The sequence below is a fragment of the Hermetia illucens genome, chromosome 4 (assembly GCF_905115235.1).
Source record: "Hermetia illucens chromosome 4, iHerIll2.2.curated.20191125, whole genome shotgun sequence".
In the NCBI taxonomy this organism is placed as follows: domain Eukaryota; kingdom Metazoa; phylum Arthropoda; class Insecta; order Diptera; family Stratiomyidae; genus Hermetia; species Hermetia illucens.
In genome coordinates, this window is record NC_051852.1 from 30,266,962 (window position 1) to 30,285,188 (window position 18,227).

Here is an 18,227-nt window from a genome sequence, read left to right on the forward strand (position 1 = left end):
AAACTTCTCTTTCTTTCGGAGTGTCTTCCGTTGTCGTCGGCTAGGAGCCCTCCCAGGTTCACGGTGTCCGGGCTGTATGGATCTGTTTTCACACACCAGTATTAAACCAGTTGCGTCCACATTACCAGCTTCTGTTTCTTCCGTTTTTCCAGGTACTGCCGGAGGACAAGATTCTAACAGGTAAGCCTGTATTCCCTTCTCCTTTGCGGCTAAAGTTTCCTTCTGCCGAGCCTTCCTCCCCCATATTTTAGAAGAATTAGGCAACAGCATCACCGCAGCACCACGTAGTTAGATTTCCAGTTTCTCTCATTAAAGGAGTTGCTGTACTATCATTTTTGGCCGACCGCGCCATAGACACCGGGTTTAGGTTTTTCACTGGAGTGGAAAGCCTGTCTTCTACAGATTTCTCCGTGAGGGAACATGAATTAGGTGAAGCCTCCAAAATACGTGCCTCGGCCACGACGTGATTTCTCAGAGTCGCGGATGGATACGAAGTCTGTAACTTCTTACCACTTCGAGAGTTCTAATCCTTCGTTTCCATCTTCATGTGTTTTTAGACACCCTTAGTGTAGTAGTAAATTATCACAAGCTCTCCCACCACGACAAGGTGGTGCCCGAGGGGGAGTCCCTGTGTCTAATTCTACTTATAAATTAACGATAACTTTTTTTATTACAGCAAACTCTCCAGATACGTGGTTTATTTCAACAATGTATTTTATGTTTTTGGTCGTCATCACCACCCTTATTGTAATGGACTATGCTGCAAAAAGAAGGCGCTATAATCTGACATCTAATTACTGCGGACCCAGAATTTATCCAATATTTGGAACGACGGAAATATTCAAAAGCCGAGAAGTGGAAGGTACATGTGGTATTCCCATCACCGAAAGGAACCAATATCTGCATTTCTTCTTCCTTTTTATGTTTCCTTCGAAATTACACTTTTGTCGTTGGTTTTCAGATTTCCTACGTACTATCGGAGAGCTAAGCGTGAAATATGGTCCAATGTATCGTATATGGATGGGTCATGAGCTGGTTGTTGTCGTAGAAGATCCAGCAATTTTAAAGACTCTCCTGTCTAGTCCTAAGTATATCACCAAGCATTCCTTCTATAGTAAGCTGAAATTGTGGTTGGGAGATGGCTTACTTCTCAGTACAGGACCAAAGTGGCATTCAAGACGAAAAATAACCACAACAGCATTTCACCACAAAACTCTCGAAGGATTTGTGGAGATTTTCGATCGTAACAGTCGTTACGGCAAATAAATTCAAAAGACATTTAGATGGAAAGGAGTTTGATATCTATGCAGACGTTAGTTTGGCAACTTTAGATATTGTTTGTGGTATGCTTTTTTCGGTTGTGGCTGTTTTGAGTCGGTATTTATTAGTATTTATAAACAGAATCAACTATGGGAGCAAAAATTGGAGCACAAACCAGCTCTGACTGTGGATATGTTAATGCGGTTGAGGAGTAAGTTCGTTTTAGCAAATTAACCCATCATCTACCACAATAGATATACACATATATATGTACATAGCAAAAAACCCACAAGCTTCACATGTCATTATGTTATAACTGCAGGACGACGCCTAGATCTAGCAAGAAGTCAGTATTAAGCATGGAGAGTCCTGGGAGAAACAGTGAACGCAACATGGAAAAGATGGTAAACAACCTGCCAAGTGACGAGGTAATATACCTTTCAATGTCGACGGCAACGCTCTCGTGCTAGCCATATCCACAAAGCAGCCCGTAAATCTATTGCTGATCGCAACGGGGTTGATCTGACAAGATGTGCATTCCAAATCAATTGAAACCCAACTGAACTCGTGGCAGTCTCTATGTTCAAAAAATGTGCCGTCCACGACTAAGCGGTGAAAATTACAGAAAGCTGGAAAGCTTTCACTATTTTGATTACAATCCGTAAGACTGTGTTTCCCCCGTATGTCCCCTTGTCATCAGAGTCGATCTTGGTATTCAGGTCACCCATCATATTTCCAACGTCATCGTTAGGAAGCCTTTTAGAGACTGCATTAAAATTCTCATAGATAGCCTTCATCTCCTCTGAATCAGAAATCCAAGTTAGCGCCGAACGCTGCACTATTTAAGTGTTCCTCATCCTGGCACGGAACCTTTTGGTTAGTGTTCGGCTCCCAGGATGACGCCTTGCGATAACAGTAAGTAACAATCCATCACCGGATTCACTCTTTCTTCCGTCAGGCTTGCAATTACACAATATCACTGTGCTAGAAGAGTCCAACCATCTTTCCTCCTTAACCCAAGCCTGTGTTACTAAAATTCTTGTTGAAATAGGTGCAAGCGAGCATTCTGGAGACGCTTGATACCAGTAGCGAGAAACGTATGCATACTCTAAAAATCATTTCGAGAACATCTACGATAGCCACAGGTCAAACATATTATGCTAATAAGACTGAAAATTGATATTTTCAGGATAGTAGCACGCATGCTTTTGTCGTTCTTACTTTTTTCACCAACTCGTTCTGTAATTCAACGATGCAGAGGAAACGTAAGTGAGTTCTCCTTCGGTCTCAGCATCTCCGTAATTATATTCTCGGACTCGCACCCCTTCCGAAAGACATTTGCACAACCTATAACTGCGGTTGATTCAGGTTACTTCTCGCAACTATGACCCTAGTTAATGAAACGTTACATGCTCTGGATCCTCCGATATACCACCGCATCGAAGACAATTCGGTGAGTCATCCAACCTAAAACGATGCGGGTACTGATTGTGGTAACCACCGTGTTTCGCGAGGAAGTAGGTAATGTGATAGCTGATTTACCCATATTTCCGCTCAAGCGTCAGTTTGACATCAATCAGTACCTCAAGATACTACTTTACAATGTTTTCTTTCTACGATAGGTTATTAAGACCGCTTCCGTTTTTCCGTCCGGCAGGGTCAGTCTGGCTTTTATTAGCCAGGACATAACCGCCCTTACTGTCTCCATCTCGTGGATGTCTACATCTGAGTCCATCCAAAGCCAGGTTATCCTCAAGGCCGATAATCGTAGCCTCTTCTGGGACTTTAAGTGAAAAATATTCTCTTTTTTGACATGGCTCTAAGTTGTTAACAAAAGTCTGATCCTGAGACTTGGCTTTCGTCACCTGTTGAGTTGGTTTTGGTGGGGAGGAAACAGAGTAGCAAAAATCTTTTTCAGTAGGTGCAAACAGGCCGCTTAAAGTGAATTTCACAGCTTTTTTATTACCTCTAGACCCCACCCCCAAGGTCGCAGGCGTGGTCGCATAATTATTTGAAGCAGTTCTTTTGCTCATCCGAATAGCCTTTGTTAAGCTCGCTGTTGCTGTGTATCTCCTTTCCCGTATTCTTCTGGTAAAATCTCCTGGCCCGGAAACATGTGGTTTGTAAAGTTACGGTTTCATTATTCCATTAGGCATAGTAGCATCGCATGCTCCCGTCATTTCTTTTCTGGCTTCCCATCCAGGGTTAGATCTTGCTTAAACGCGGGGGAAGACATACCTGCTTTTTGCCGTTTAGCCCGAGAAACCACCCACCCGGTATCCTGCGAGCGCTCTTTTTCGAGCCAGATTCACCTTTGATTTCCATGCACATTGCATGGTGGTCACTATGAATCCATATATGTAGCATAACAGCTATATATATGAATTCCTTTCAATTTGGCTCTGACGAATCCATTCGCTGGATGCTCCATTATTTCTTGGAAGGCTAGTTCTCTTCAAGTACACAGCGCTGCCTGACCCCTTCGGTCTTTGGCCTAAATGCCACCGCCGTGATTTCGATATGGCTCACTAATATCTAATAACATCACTAATATCTAATAATAGGTTAATATCATTATCATGGATGGTTAACGAGAGTCGATCCTGCGCTCCTTGGCAGTGTTTAAGGTTTATTTTGCAGTTTGCATTGAGCGCTCTCCTGTTTTCCTGGTACCTGCAGCTACCTATTCCACTCCCTCCACCCTTTCACGCTTTGCCCCTGTTCAACAATATTTCCGGCAGCAAACACCGCAACATTTTCTGCGTAGCCAACTTTAAGCACATGCAATTCTCGGATGGATCCCTGTGGTATCCCCGACGTGATCTCCATATTCCTTTAATCCTCCAGCAGTTCATAAAACGTGGAACAATTTCTCAGATAATCCCTCGGTGTTCGCAACAGGTAGCCTGCCACTTGCCTGAAGCGATGCTGTCGGGTCCAAGCGCCCTATAATTTATCATAAAAGGAGCTTCCGCTTCCAGCTTATCCATGGTAAATAGTGGACAACCCTCCTGGAATTTGACGCCTTTAACTCCCTGTTCCTCAGCATGGTTTCGATTGAATCAGAGCCGCTCGTCTTTCAAGAGATGCTTTGTCCATCTACTCCTCGATTTTCTGCCGAAGAATTGCTATTATGTGCTGAAAGTTCTTTTCATAAGCTACGGCTTCCTAATTTCTCTCTCCTTTTTGAGTTATATAGGCTTCTGCCCTACCTCGTAGAGAGCGATCAGAGTACCTCCTGATAGTACCATTATTGCTGACTCAAAGACGGTACGATAAACGGACGCAGCTTGCGAAATTCTTCGTCATAATCTTTCGCTAGGCACTTGCGGAACCGCACTCGTCAGCAAATGATGCCTATTGAATAAAAGACCTTCGATATTGACCATCAGCGGGAAATTGCAAACATTCCAGTTGCATGCGCAGTGTCCTGAATCTGCTCGAAAAAATTCAATTGCGGGTCTACCTTGATGTCGAGCTATTTCACTTATGGCTTCGACAAGACTTATGTCATCAACCTGAATAAAGAGGACTATATGACTGTGGTAAGCACGACCACGTCAGTTTACTCAAAACCTAGGAAGAGTCTATATGCAGTTATCTGCCTGCTGATTGGTCCTATCAGAATTCCCAATGTGCACTTAGCTTGTTCGACCATCGACAGTGTCGACCGTATCATCCTCCTATCCGATCAGTCATAGCAGACCACCGTATAAAACATTTAAAAAGTACGGACCAAGGATAAATCAGAGAGGCCATTCCCCCATACCCCTTTTTCTAACCTGTCCTTCTCACATTTCCTAAAGCAAAGAGTGATCCTTTAAATAATCCCTCAATATCTGCAAAAGGTCACCTTAAATATGGAAACAATTTGCGATGAGCATATTGCACCACCTGACCGATTCGAATGTAATGCTTACATCTAGCATCACAAGAAGCACCACTCGTTAACGGTAACCACTGTGGGTATCTGCCAGTCTCACCGTTTAGACCACTTCTTCGTCACATCAATTGTGAATTGCCCGCTCCAAAACCATATTGTTTTGATGCGAGGTCTCTCGTTGGACGTAATTCGTCAGTCCATCTTTGCTTGATGAGTTTTTCAATAGATTTTTCCACAGGTACGCTGATAACCCCTCCGGGTCGTTGTTGCCTTTGCTTATCAGCACAAAGTTTGCAACCTTTCAGCTGAAATGGAGAATACCAATTGACAAACATGCAAGCTCGGCTTGCATTCAAATTCAAGTTTCAATACTTCGCTGAAATACCACCCCATCCCAGCGATTGTTTGTCGTTCATGGGCAAGACCGAATCTTTCAGTTCTTTTACACTGGAAGGTCGACATTTCGCAGTACCTCTTTCTCATCGATTCCGTTAGCCAGAATGGGCCTATCTGGAAAGAATGCATACACGATTTCTTCCAACTTCACTGCCTCCAAAGAACATCGAGTTTTTTTATTAACTAAATTTTACCCGAGGTCCTATGGGTCCCTGCTAATGTCACTGACCTGCTCTTGCTAACAGCATGCTTTTTGACTATTTATTTCGTGGTGAAGTTCCTTTTTCGCTCTCTTCTTTTCTAACCTACGCGCAATAGACCAAGAAGAAGTAATCCTTCTTAGTCTCTTACGCAGAAGTCTGAGACGCGTACGTCCTAATTTCGAGCAATTTCGGCTATCCAGCAAAGCACAAGTGACTTCTCGTGACGGAGTCTCCTTCTACAAGACATGTTGTTGAGTTCACTAACTCTTTCCTGTTCGCTTACGCTTTTTAGTTCGTTTAGCCGTTTGAGGCAGCTTCGCCAAATTGACCAGTGTCGATGTTTCACCTTGTAGATGTTAGCCGAACTGGCACTAAGGAGGACGTAGAACTCAAGTGACGTGCCCGCGATTCTTATTGAAAATAATAAAATAATAATCCATCAGACAACGGTTCAACATACTGTCTTTTCAATCCCCAGAGCAACCGAGGAGAAACTACGAGAGATCTATTGACGAATTGAGATAATAAGGCTCAAGATCAACAATGGATAGGATTGCGAATAAGCCCTGGCACTATGGTTTGGAAGCACATTTCTATCGTGAATGGTTCAAGGAGCGTTTCCCGCCCAATGGAACAGGCAATGGTCAGTTTTGCTACTGAAGTTCCAAAAACCACCTGGTGCACCCTCTTCATATTACCCTATATGACTTTTTGACACCCAATGGAGGAGATGTTGGAGATGGTGGTCTATCTGAACGACAGTATAGGTTTCGGAGAGTGCACTCTACGATCGATGCAATGGATTGGAAGGCACCCGCCTTTGGTAACTGCTGCTGGTGGAGATATTCAATATCAGCCGTACCTTTAACTTGGCCAATTAGAGTTGGATTAATGTGAATCTGGCTAAACTGGGTTCCTCTGATTAATTAGCTCGGACCATCAATAGTTTCTCGGAGAGACTGCTTTGATGCGATATATGTGATGGGCAAAATAATACATTGTGATAGCAAGTATTCCCCAAGATTCCATATTGGGATTCTCGCTATGAAAGGTAACGTTTGACGGAGTGCTTGGCCCTCGTGTGTCACAAAGCAAACAACATCGATTGGTTTTGCAGACATCCAAAATATAGCCGCCGGATGGTTATCGCAGAGGTGGTAAAATGTATCTACTCTACGTGACTTCTGTAGTACTCGACAACACGGTGAACCGGGGAAGGGTGAGTGGGGCTTATTGCCCAATCGCGTTTAGGGAGTACTGCACAGGATGGCGAATCCAGCTGATGGGACCGCGGACTTCCGAAAAGCCACTAGGGAGGAGCTGTACAGGGGATAGTTCCGGAAAAAGTGGCTAGATCAGCACACTGTTCCGTATATTCTCAAATGGGTCCAAAACACGGAGAATTCAGTTACCACCTAACACAGTTTCTTACGGGACACGGTCTATACAGAAAGTACTTGCATTTTTTCGGACTGGACGAGTCCCCAAATACGCCACTACACCCGAGCACCCGGAGCAACATAATGCATTATCCGAGATTTGCGATTGAAAGAGGGACGTTAAACGAAGCCCTCAACGTAGTTATCGGATCCCATAATCTCGTGCGGGAGACGCTGAAGTCAAAAACGGATTTGAGAGCAGTAAACACAACAACAACGGCATATATGAAAATTGCAGGAACTACAGTCTCTTCCATCTGTAATCGTTAAATACTGAAAACAGACAGTACCATTCCCTTGCTCTTCAAACTAACAAGAGGCATTTATAAGTCCAGGGACCGATAGAAGCTTTAATGAGGAGAATAATTTCCTCGAATTAGGAGCAAGTTTTTAGTCTCTCGAACCGAGTACATATTCTACTATCTTCACTGCTTGGATTGCAAAAGGGTATGCTGGTGCGTCCATTTGATTGAAACGCTATACCTCACGAGGATTCATCCATGAGAGAATTTATCTATACAACAAAATTGTATCAAGATTTAGTTCTGTCCATCATCTCTCCATCTTCCTAGCCCGATATGGCATATAACTTGATTTAATCTTAATTAAATTTTTAAGGTTTTGTGTAAACACAAAACCTTATTAAAATCGGTTTACTGTCTGTCTGTCTGTCTGTCTGTCCGTCTGTCTGTCTGTCTGTCTGTCTGCCTGTCTGTCTGTCTGTCCGTCACACGCATTTTTCTCGGAGACAGTTATAGCGATTGAGACCAAATTTGGTAGAAAGGTGGGAACTGTGAACGCTCACGCATGCAGTGAATTACATCCTTTTACGTCCAATTTAAGGGGGGTCCCCATACATGCAAAAGGGGGGTGTAAAATTTGTTGTCATGAAATATAGTCACGTGGAGTATCAAATGAAAGGTCTCGATTAGTACTTTTCAAAGCCGATCTTAGTTTTGTCATTCGTTGGAAGGGTGGGGAGCGCGGGGGGTTGAAAGTGATCACTTCTTTAAGGGGGCCATTCTCAGAAACTACCAAACCGAAAAATCTGAAAAAAATCAGGAGGCTGCCACTATATGGTGCCTGGGCTCCGAAATACCTTCCATGCCGATATCTGTTTAAATAAAGTTAATAATAGTATATTACTACCATTTTTTGTAATTGGTTAGAAACCCCCCTTAAGTTCATCCTAGTACCATGAAATTCTACAGTGATATAGGCTATAATATAGAGCATGATCTTACCAAGTTTGGTGGAAATCGCACTATTACTAACAAAGTTATAATACCTCAAATTTGTTGCTTCTTTGAAAATTGAAGACTATGAATGTCAATATCACCCGAAAGTGGATACTCTCACATAATATATGGATATATTACGTGCTACGTACAAAGAAATACACAAAACCTTTCGTACCTGAAGCGTTTAGCTTCCGGTTTCCCGACTTGTTATATTCTATTGCAGGCTCACTAATATTATAAATAAACGTGGAGTTAATGTCTGGTACTGGAGTGATTTGATATTCGGGATATTAGCTCCCAAAATGAAGGAGCGCCAGGATCATCTTATTAAAATCCTCCATAGCTTCACTGACAATGTAATAATAAAGCGGCGGAATGCGTTACTTCGGAAACAAAAGCCAGAGGATGGTGAGTGTTTAGATTGACTGAAGTTTGCCGACGTCTTTTTTCTATAAAGTATTAAATACTTAGCTCCACCCCTAACAGAAGTTGACCTTGATGCGAGAAAAAGAGCTGTTCTCCTTGACGTTCTTCTACAATCAGCAATTAATGGGAAACCGCTTACAAATGCTGATATTCGAGAAGAAGTAGACACTTTTATATTCGGGGGACATGACACAGCAGCAACCACAGTGTCCTTCGCACTTTATTGCTTATCGCGTCATCCAGAAGTGCAGAGCCAAGCATTCCAAGAAATATGTGAAGTCATAGGAACTGATAAAAATAAGCCGGTGACTTACAAGGATTTACAGAATTTGAAATATTTGGAATGTATTATCAAAGAAACGTTGCGGCTGTACCCAAGTGGGCCAGTAATAGGAAGACAAGCGCTGGAAGATTCAAAAATTGGTATTCTACCTGTGATGATTCAAAAATTGTTCATTCCTTAACAGTGTTTGTATATTTTAGGTGAATATTCGATACCAGCTGATACAAATATTGTTGTTCCCATTTACTTCATGCTTCGAAATCCTAGCTCATTCCCCGATCCTGATAAATTCAATCCAGATAGATTTCTGGTAGATTCCGTAGGAAAAATCAACCCTTATTGCTTTATTCCATTTAGTGCTGGACCTCGCCATTGTATTGAACAAAAGTACGCAATGGTGGAAATAAAGAGTTTACTTTCGACTATCTTGAGATATTATGAGCTGCTATCAATGGGATCCGAGCCCAGACCAATCATGAACATAGTGTTAAGGTCAACGAATGGTGTCCATATTGGAATAAAGGAGAGAAAACTTTAATTGTCTTTTAACTGATTAAATAGTAATAGTCTGTTGTGAATATAGTTTTTAGATGTCAGTTGAAGTTTGAACGTAAAGCAAGTCAGATGAGAGAGATGACTCCTTTCAATACAATTTATATCGTTAATTTTGAATTAAGTTAAAAACTAAAATATAAATATTAAACTTAAAGTAAAAAAAGCTTTTAAATCACGAAAACTCACCATTCACAGCAGCCAAACTTTATCATAACTTTTAGTGTCACCACTGCGTAATGCGGTCCTTATCACCAAAGGCATTGCTTTATAAATACTTTCCATCCAACAATCGCATTCGTTGAAAAGCTTTAGAAGCGATTTGATACCTATCTGGCCTTAAATTCGCCATTATAAGGCTTATGGAAACTCCCATCCCAGGTGGGGTAAACAGGCTCCTTCTTCTTTCTTCTACAGTCCGACATCGCTCCTTGATGATATCCTTAAGCCTTCGTCCCCAGTTTTCTTAATCCAACAACTGCGTCTTCGAAATTCGAAACCCGAGAAATAGGTAATAGGCTGTCCACTAATTCATCCTAGAAAAAAAAAAACCAAATCATTGAGGGCGTAGAAACGGCTGCAACACCAAATTCGATATTTTTAAAACAACCGAAAGGGATACTCGGACACTTTAACGGTAGAATATTGGGAAAACCTCCCACATTTCGTCCAAACTGACCGTGACATAGGCCTATGTTTTCCATCGTAGATCTGGCTAAACTTATGTCAAAAACGTAAAGGTGGGTCAAATTAACCTGAACATACTAAAGCCTCTTCCATTCTGATAAAGTTGCAGAAAAGTCTTAATATGTTTCCAGTAGAAAAACCATAAATGTGGTCTGACAAAATTGGCAGAAATAAGCAGACCAGCGTCTTCTACGATTAAAGATCATGTGTCCTAATGTCAAAAACATTAGCAGCAAATACGAGGAGACAATTATGTACCCAGAATCTAGCTCCAGTTATCATACAATACCAGGGTAATCGCAAAAGAGAAAAAGTCATTATTCTCTGTGTTCTTCACTGAAACAACTGAGCACTGACTTTTGGTAACGTATACAGAACCAAGTAGTTGTGGAAAAGAAGCATCAATTCAACTGACTTAATAATAATAATAGGCAATAGGAGATGGTCAAAGGGTAGTATAGATCCCAGGGCGAAACGTGCATTGGTACCCACGATGGAGCATAAAACCCGGGAAATGCCTACTGAACCAACACCAACAGCTCTACTACCAAACTCTATCTCCACCTCCACGTGGTAACCACTGGGAGCTCTTTCGTAACAAAAAGCTGCAGACGGGAAAGGATGAAGGCGAGTCTCCAGCGCCTAAAAACGGGACAAATTGTACCAACTGGTCCTCCAGGTTCAGGGTTGGGTAGGGCTGACAACCCTACACAGAAAACAACCTGTTACGAAGCCACAACAGAAGCCTCGAACTGGACGGATTATACCACGACGAACCCGAAAACGACAGTGGAAAACCGATTTGCGCATTTTTTCATGGAACGTCCGCTCCCTGTATAGAAGCTGATAAGCAGCTAACCGATATCCTGTCCCAATATAGGGCTGATGTTATAGCGTTACAGGAGATGCGTTGGACAGGGACCGGTTTCCTGGAGAAGAGCCGCTACATCATATATTATAGTGGCGATCCAGTAAACCATGTGCTCCGAGTAGCTTTCTTAGTCAGCCAAAAAATGAAACCTGCTGTTATCGGCTTTGAAAACATAAACGAACGGCTATGCACTCTGCGCTTGCGAGGCAAGTTTAGAAATATAAGCCTCATTAACGTTCATGCACCTACAGAGGAGACTGCAGAGTCGGAGAAGGATACCTTCTACGAGGCAGCAGAACGAACCCTCGAAGTCTGTCCCAAATATGATATCAAAATCATACTTGGGGATTTTAAGAGCCAAGTCGGGAAGGAGCCCGTATTCAGGCGATACGTTGGCTCCACGTGTTAATCGAACGCCGCCACCTCTCAGCCTTGATAATGTCAGAATATATAGGGGGGCCAATATAGACTCAGATCACTATCTCGCTGGCATGGTGCTCCGAGCTCGAATAACAATACCACCTAGAATCCCCTCTGACAATCAGGTGAAAGTTAACACTGAAGCCATCCATAATACAGCCCTCCGCGACACCTATAAGAGGCAAATGGATGCCGCAATAACTGTAGTGAACAGAGATCTTGGAGATGAAGCATCAACAAATGATCTTCACAACCACCGGAAGAACGTTGCTACGGCCAAAAAGCTTGTTAGCCCCAGCCGCAAAAAAATTCGGAACGGCTGGTTCGACGATGAATGTGAACTAGCAACGGAACGGAAGAATGCTGCATACCAAGTAAGACTTATCACGAGCTCCGTCGAGCGGAGAAGCGACTTCACAGACGGAAAAAGGAAGCCTGGGAGAACCAACAAGTCTGTGAACTAGAAAAGTACAGGGAGCAACCACAACAGGCATAGTAGGCGGAATTTATACCAACAAGTCAGCAGGATGAAGCCTTATACACCTCGATGCTCATCCTGCCGAGACAAAGAGGGAAATCTGATTTCTGATAGAATGGGCATATTGGAGCGATATGTTCAGTACTTTGATGAACTACTGAACAACCAAAACATCGGCGAGTTGGAGCTCCCGCCAAATGAAGACAACGGACAAATATTATCAAATATTCATCGCCTAAAAAATCATAAGTCGCCAGGAGCCGATGGAATTACAGCCGTTAAATATGGAGGCCACCAATTACCCCAAGTGCTTCATCAACTTGTGCTCAAGGTATGGGACAGCGAATCCATGCCTGACCACTGGCAAAGAGGCATTATCTGTCTCATACATAAAAAGGGAGATATCACACAGTGCAGCAATTATAGATGTATCACGTTACTGAGTACCATCTATAAGATATTCTCCGCTATCTTGCTAGACCGGATACCCCATACGCCCAGAACATCATTGGCCTATATCAAACAGGCTTCACTCCAGGCAAATCAGCAACAGATCAAGTTTTCTCTGCAGCAAGCGATGGAAAAACTGTTGGAATATGGACAACAGTTGCACCATCTATTCATCGACTTTAAAGCCGGCTGTGATAGCATAGCCAGGGTAAAACTGTACACGGCTATGAGAGAATTCGGTATCCAGACGAAATTAATACGACTGACTAGGCTGATCCTGACCAATATGCGAGGCCAGATAAAAGCAGCAGGATCACTCTCAAGACCATTCGACATCAACAACAGTCTACGACAAGGGGATGCCCTATCATGCGTCCTCTTCAACCTGGCCCTCGAGAAAGTGTTCCGTGATGCTGAAGTAAATGCAAGAGGTGCGATCCTCTTTAAGTCCACCCAACTACTGGCCTATGCTGACGATATCGACATCATGGGAAGAACGACCCGAGACGTACAAACTGCCTTCATCCAGATCGACCAGGCGGCGCGAGAACTTGGGCTGCACATCAATGAAGGCAAGACAAAATATATGGTGGCAACGTCAGCACCGAAAACCAGCCAACCAACAACATGAAATCGCACTGGTCAAACTGGAAGAATAAAGATAGGAGAATACAACTTTGAGACCGTAAATAATTTCTCCTATCTAGGGTCGAAAATGACAACCGATAACAGCTACGATGATGAAATCCGCGCACGGTTGTTGTCAGCCAACAGAGCCTATTTCAGCTTACAAAAACTGTTCCGCTCGAAACGTTTCAACATAGGGACAAAGCTGTTACTGTACAAGACAATGATCTTGCCAGTTCTTATGTATTCCTCGGAAACTTAGGTTCTTAGCAAGAAAAATTGTGAATTCTTGGCCGCGTTCGAGAGAAGAATCCTCCGAAGAATTTTTGGTCCCCTATATGAGCATGGACGATTCCGTAACCTACACAATGACGAAATCTATGAGCGATACCATGACCCTCCGGTTGTGGATAAAATCCGGCTCAATAGGTTACGGTGGGCGGGTCACTTAATCCGTATGGATGAGGATGATCCCACCCGGGGCAATATCTATAGTAGAAAAAGAAGACGAGGCAGACCCTGCCTAAGATGGAGCGATGGCGTTGGCCAGGACGCCAGACAGCTTTTAGAGATATCGAATTGGTAGACCTCGGCGCAAAACCGGGATGTCTGGAGTTTCTTATTAAGGCAAGCCTAGACCGGATACCGGTTGTTGCGCCGTTGATGATGATGATAGGAGCTCAGGCGAAAACTCTAAATGTAATACTTTTGAAGCGTTTTGAAAAAACAACTGAGGCAAACGCGGTAGAACGATTCCCTGATGGAACAGCAAACTGAAAAACAAACAAGTGATAGACGACGGCTTCACCTTTCCCCGGGGAGCATGGTCGAAGTGATTACTAGGTCTTGTTTGCGCACGTATATACAATTGATAACATGAAATGGTACGAATTATATTCCAGAAAGAAAGGAAAAAAGTTTCTCTGCAATTGGTTCGGCCCGCCACCAAGAGGATGCCGGACTCAGAACTCCCTCACATCTTTAAACACAAACTTACATCAAATTATTTCTGAATCGTGTTTATAAAGGCTTGAGGAAGTTCGAAACTGGGCTCAGGAAGAATATACGGTGAGGAACTGAAAGGCAGAGATTTTCCGATACCAGTAGTTCTCCTAGATTCTCCCCAAAGATCTTCCTTTCTTCCACAAATCTTGTACAGTGGAAGAATACGTGCTCTAAGTCCTCTAAGACTTCATCTCGATTAGGACAATTAGATGAAGTGTTTAGTTTAAACCTACGTATGAGAAACTGGCTAAGTTTACAATAAGTCTCATGGTAAAGATCGACCTGTGTGTTCACCGTTTGTTCTGCGATAAAGGAGAGATTGGCTTTGCATTGTATATGTTCGTCATCTAGTACGCCAAGATGTCAATGAGCACCATTCCCGAGATGACGAACGCTGCATCATCTAAGACAGTCGAGAAGGCAAAGTACACCCTTAGCGCTGTCTTTCTGTTGACCGCAATCAGTTTATGAGCATTAATTGAGATCTTCTATGTTTTTTCCCAAACTGGGATTGCATAGAGTAAGATCCAGTTCACTCTGGCTATAAGCAACCTAGAACCTAGCTTTTCTACGTTCGACATCGTCCTTACCAGGGCCACATTTACACTGGATGCTTTGCCACCATCATACTGCATGTGTTGCTTATAGCTATGGTGATGACTTGGTGATATTGCTATGAGGTATGTTACCCTTCGTTATAAGTGAAATAATGGAAAGAGCAATGCGAAAGGTGTGCCTATGGGCCACAAGATGCGGACTCGGCATAAATCCAACCAAAAACGCAGCCGTGGTTAATCCCATCCTAATGTACAATTCTATCGTGCATATAAATAGGACAGATTTCAAATGGAAAATCCGCAGAAATTTTGAAACTGTCAAGAAGTCAACAGTGGGGTAAAATCCTTTTATAAAACTCGTTAAATGATTATTAACAGTTTTTCTACTTTCAATTCAGACTTCATTAATAAATTATAACAACAGTACCGTTGGCTTATTAGCTAAGGTATTTAAATGGTGGTGAAAGGGTAGTATAGGTCCCAGGACGAAACTTGGAATGGTATCCACGATGGAGCATAAAACCTGGGAAACGCCTGCTGAACCAACACTAACAGCTGTACCATCAAACCCTATCTTCACTTCCACGTGGTGACCGCTGGAGCTCCTTCTTAACGGAAAGCTGTTGATAAAGAAGGATGAAGGCGAGGGCCTGCGCCTAATAACGGAACAAATTGTACTCCTAGCCTCATTAACGTTCACGCACCCACAGAAGAGACTGCAGAGTCGGAGAAGGATACCTTCTACGAGGCAGTTGAGCGGATCCTCGAAGCTTGTCCCAAGTATGATATCAAAATCATAATTGGAGATTTCAACAGTCAAGTAGGGAAGGAGCCCGTATTCAAGCGATACGTCGTCTCCCATAGCTACATAAGGATACCAATGATACCGGACTGCGGATTATTCAGTTAGCAATAACGCATGAAATGGTTGTTGGCAGTACCTGGTTTGCGCGGAAAGCGGTCGACAAACATACGTGAGCCTCAACCAAATTGACCACGTGCTGATTGAACGCCTAAACAACCAGAACATCGGCGAGTTGGAGGTGCCGCCAACTGAATACGACGGACAAAGACTGCCACCACCAAGTATAGAAGAAACAGTCCGTGGAATTCATCGACTTCAAAATTCATAAGTCGCAAGGACCCGATGGAATTACAGCCGAATTGAGTAAATATGAAGGCGACCAATTACACCAAGTGGTCCATCAACTTGTACTCAAGATGTGGGACAGCTAATCAATGCCTGACGATTAGCAACGAGGCATTATCTGTCTCATACATAAAAAGGGAGATATCACACAGTACAGCAATTATAGAGGTATCACGTTACTGAGTAACATCTATAAGATATTCTCCGCTATCTTGCTAGACCGAATAGCCCCATATGCCCAGAAGATCATTGGCCCATACCAAAGAGACTTCACTCGAGGCAAATCAGCAACAGATCAGATTTTCTCTGTGCGGCAAGCGATGGAAAAACTGTTGGAATATGGACACCAGTTGCACCACCTATCCATCGACTTTAAAGCCGCCTACGATAGCATAGCCAGGGTAAAACTGTAAACGGCCATGAGAGAATTCGGTATCCAGACGAAATTGAAAATACTGACTAGGCTGATCCTGATTAATGTGCGAGGCCAGATAAAAGCAGTAGGATCACTCTCAAGACCATTCTACAATAACAATGGTCTACGACGAGGGGATGCCCTATCATGCGTCCTCTTTAACCTGGCCCTCGATACAGTGATTCGTGATGCTGAGATAAATGCAAGAGATAGGACCTTATTTAAGTCCACCCAACTACTGGCCTATGCTGACGATATCGACATCATGGGAGCAACCACCCGAGACGTAAAAGCTGCCTTCATCCAGATCGAGCAGGCGGCGCGAAATCTTGGGCTGCACATCAATGAAGGCAAGACAAAATATATGGTGGCAACGTCAGCACCGAAAACCAACCAACCAACAACATCAAACCGCACAGGTCAAACGGTAAGAATAAAGATAAGAGATAAACTTTGAAATCGTTGATAATTTCTCCTATCTAGGGTCGAAAATGACAACCGATAACAGTTACGATGATGAAATCCACGCACGGTTGTTGTCAGCAACGAGCCCATTTCAGCTTACAAAAACTGTTCCGCTCGAAACGTCTCACCATAGGGTCAAAGCTCTTACTGAACAAGACAATGGTCTTGCCAGTCCTCATGTATTCCTCGGGGACTTGAATTTTTGGCAAGAAGAATTACGAACTCTTGGCCGCGTTCAAGAGAAGAATCCTCCGAAGAATTTTTCGCCCCTTACATAAGGATGGACGATTCCGTAGCCTACATAACGACGAAATCTATGAGCGATACCATGACCGCCAAGTTGTGGATAAAATCCGGTGGGCGGGCCACTTAATCCATATAGATGGGGATGATCCAGTCCGGAAAGTCTATAAGGGCAATATCTATGGTAGAAAAAGAAGACAAGGCAGACCCTGCCTAAGATGGAGCGATGGCGTAGGTCAGGACGCCAGGCAGCTTTTAGGGATATCGAATTGGTGAACCTCGGCGCAAAACCGGGATGTCTGGAGTTCCTTATTAAGGCAGGCCTGGACCGAATACCGGTTGTTGCGCCGTTGATGATGATGATGAATATTAATACTGTACCTCCTCATAGCAAAAACGAGATGATATATGCTCACTCCCTCCCAATAAATCTAGGCAAAATAAGTTACCGTGGTCTCACAACTTGATGCTAGAAGATAAAATAATATGCAGAACTCTTGCCGAAAATTAATGGATAACGGACGAGACGTACATAGGGTCACTTTCCGACACTTTTCAGGTCCAAGTCGGTCGTCAGTGCCCGACAAGCTTGATCAGAAAGCAGAAGGACAGGAATTCCTTTTTTTGTTCGTTTTAATTAGCAACCACCAGATGTCAAGAATGGAGATAAACCGCGTCTCAATAAAATCTGAAGCAGAATAAATTTGAGGATAGAATTTTGCGGCTATACGAGCGCGAAAGAGGCTTCACTGTTATCACTCCCTATTGCATGTCGCTGCGATTAGGTTGAGGATAAGTGAAGTTCCTGTATGTTACTTGTGGAGCACTTAAGTGGCCCCCTTAAACGAGCCTGGCCAACACAGAGGTGTACAAATGCATGTCGACACTTCACTAGAATTGCATTACACTTAATTTGCATATACGTAGTCCTTTCTCGCGGGCTGCACATTTGTAAAGAATCTTCCTAAAGGATCTCGGAAGGACCATCCCAAATGCTCTGATTGCACTTTTATACTCAAAACTCATGTTGCCTCAAGATTTAATCTATTATAACTTTTGAACCTTAAGACCATACCACCAGCGAAAAGAATGGATTAAAGTCCATCTACATACGAGTACGCATATACTCCACTATCAGGTTTGTACCACTTACAATTACAAGCACAAGTAATGAGT

General features: G+C 43.1%; 1 protein-coding gene across 3 annotated transcripts; it reads left to right on the top strand.

Annotated features, from left to right (window-relative positions):
- Positions 1 to 1,264: 1,264 nt before the first annotated feature.
- LOC119654432 (cytochrome P450 4d2-like) lies at positions 1,265 to 9,763 on the top strand. Of its 3 annotated transcripts, none has more exons than XM_038059829.1 (6): positions 1,283 to 1,343; positions 1,402 to 1,471; positions 1,583 to 1,688; positions 8,646 to 8,830; positions 8,894 to 9,271; positions 9,332 to 9,763. In XM_038059829.1, exons 4-6 carry the CDS (start codon positions 8,725 to 8,727, stop codon positions 9,667 to 9,669), a joined length of 822 nt encoding a protein of 273 aa, XP_037915757.1. In that variant the 5' UTR covers positions 1,283 to 1,343; positions 1,402 to 1,471; positions 1,583 to 1,688; positions 8,646 to 8,724; the 3' UTR covers positions 9,670 to 9,763. The 3 variants fall into 3 exon arrangements, with proteins under 3 accessions (XP_037915758.1, XP_037915757.1, XP_037915759.1); XM_038059831.1 differs by having other exon boundaries at positions 8,909 to 9,271; XM_038059830.1 differs by having other exon boundaries at positions 1,265 to 1,343; positions 1,402 to 1,688.
- Positions 9,764 to 18,227: the final 8,464 nt, after the last annotated feature.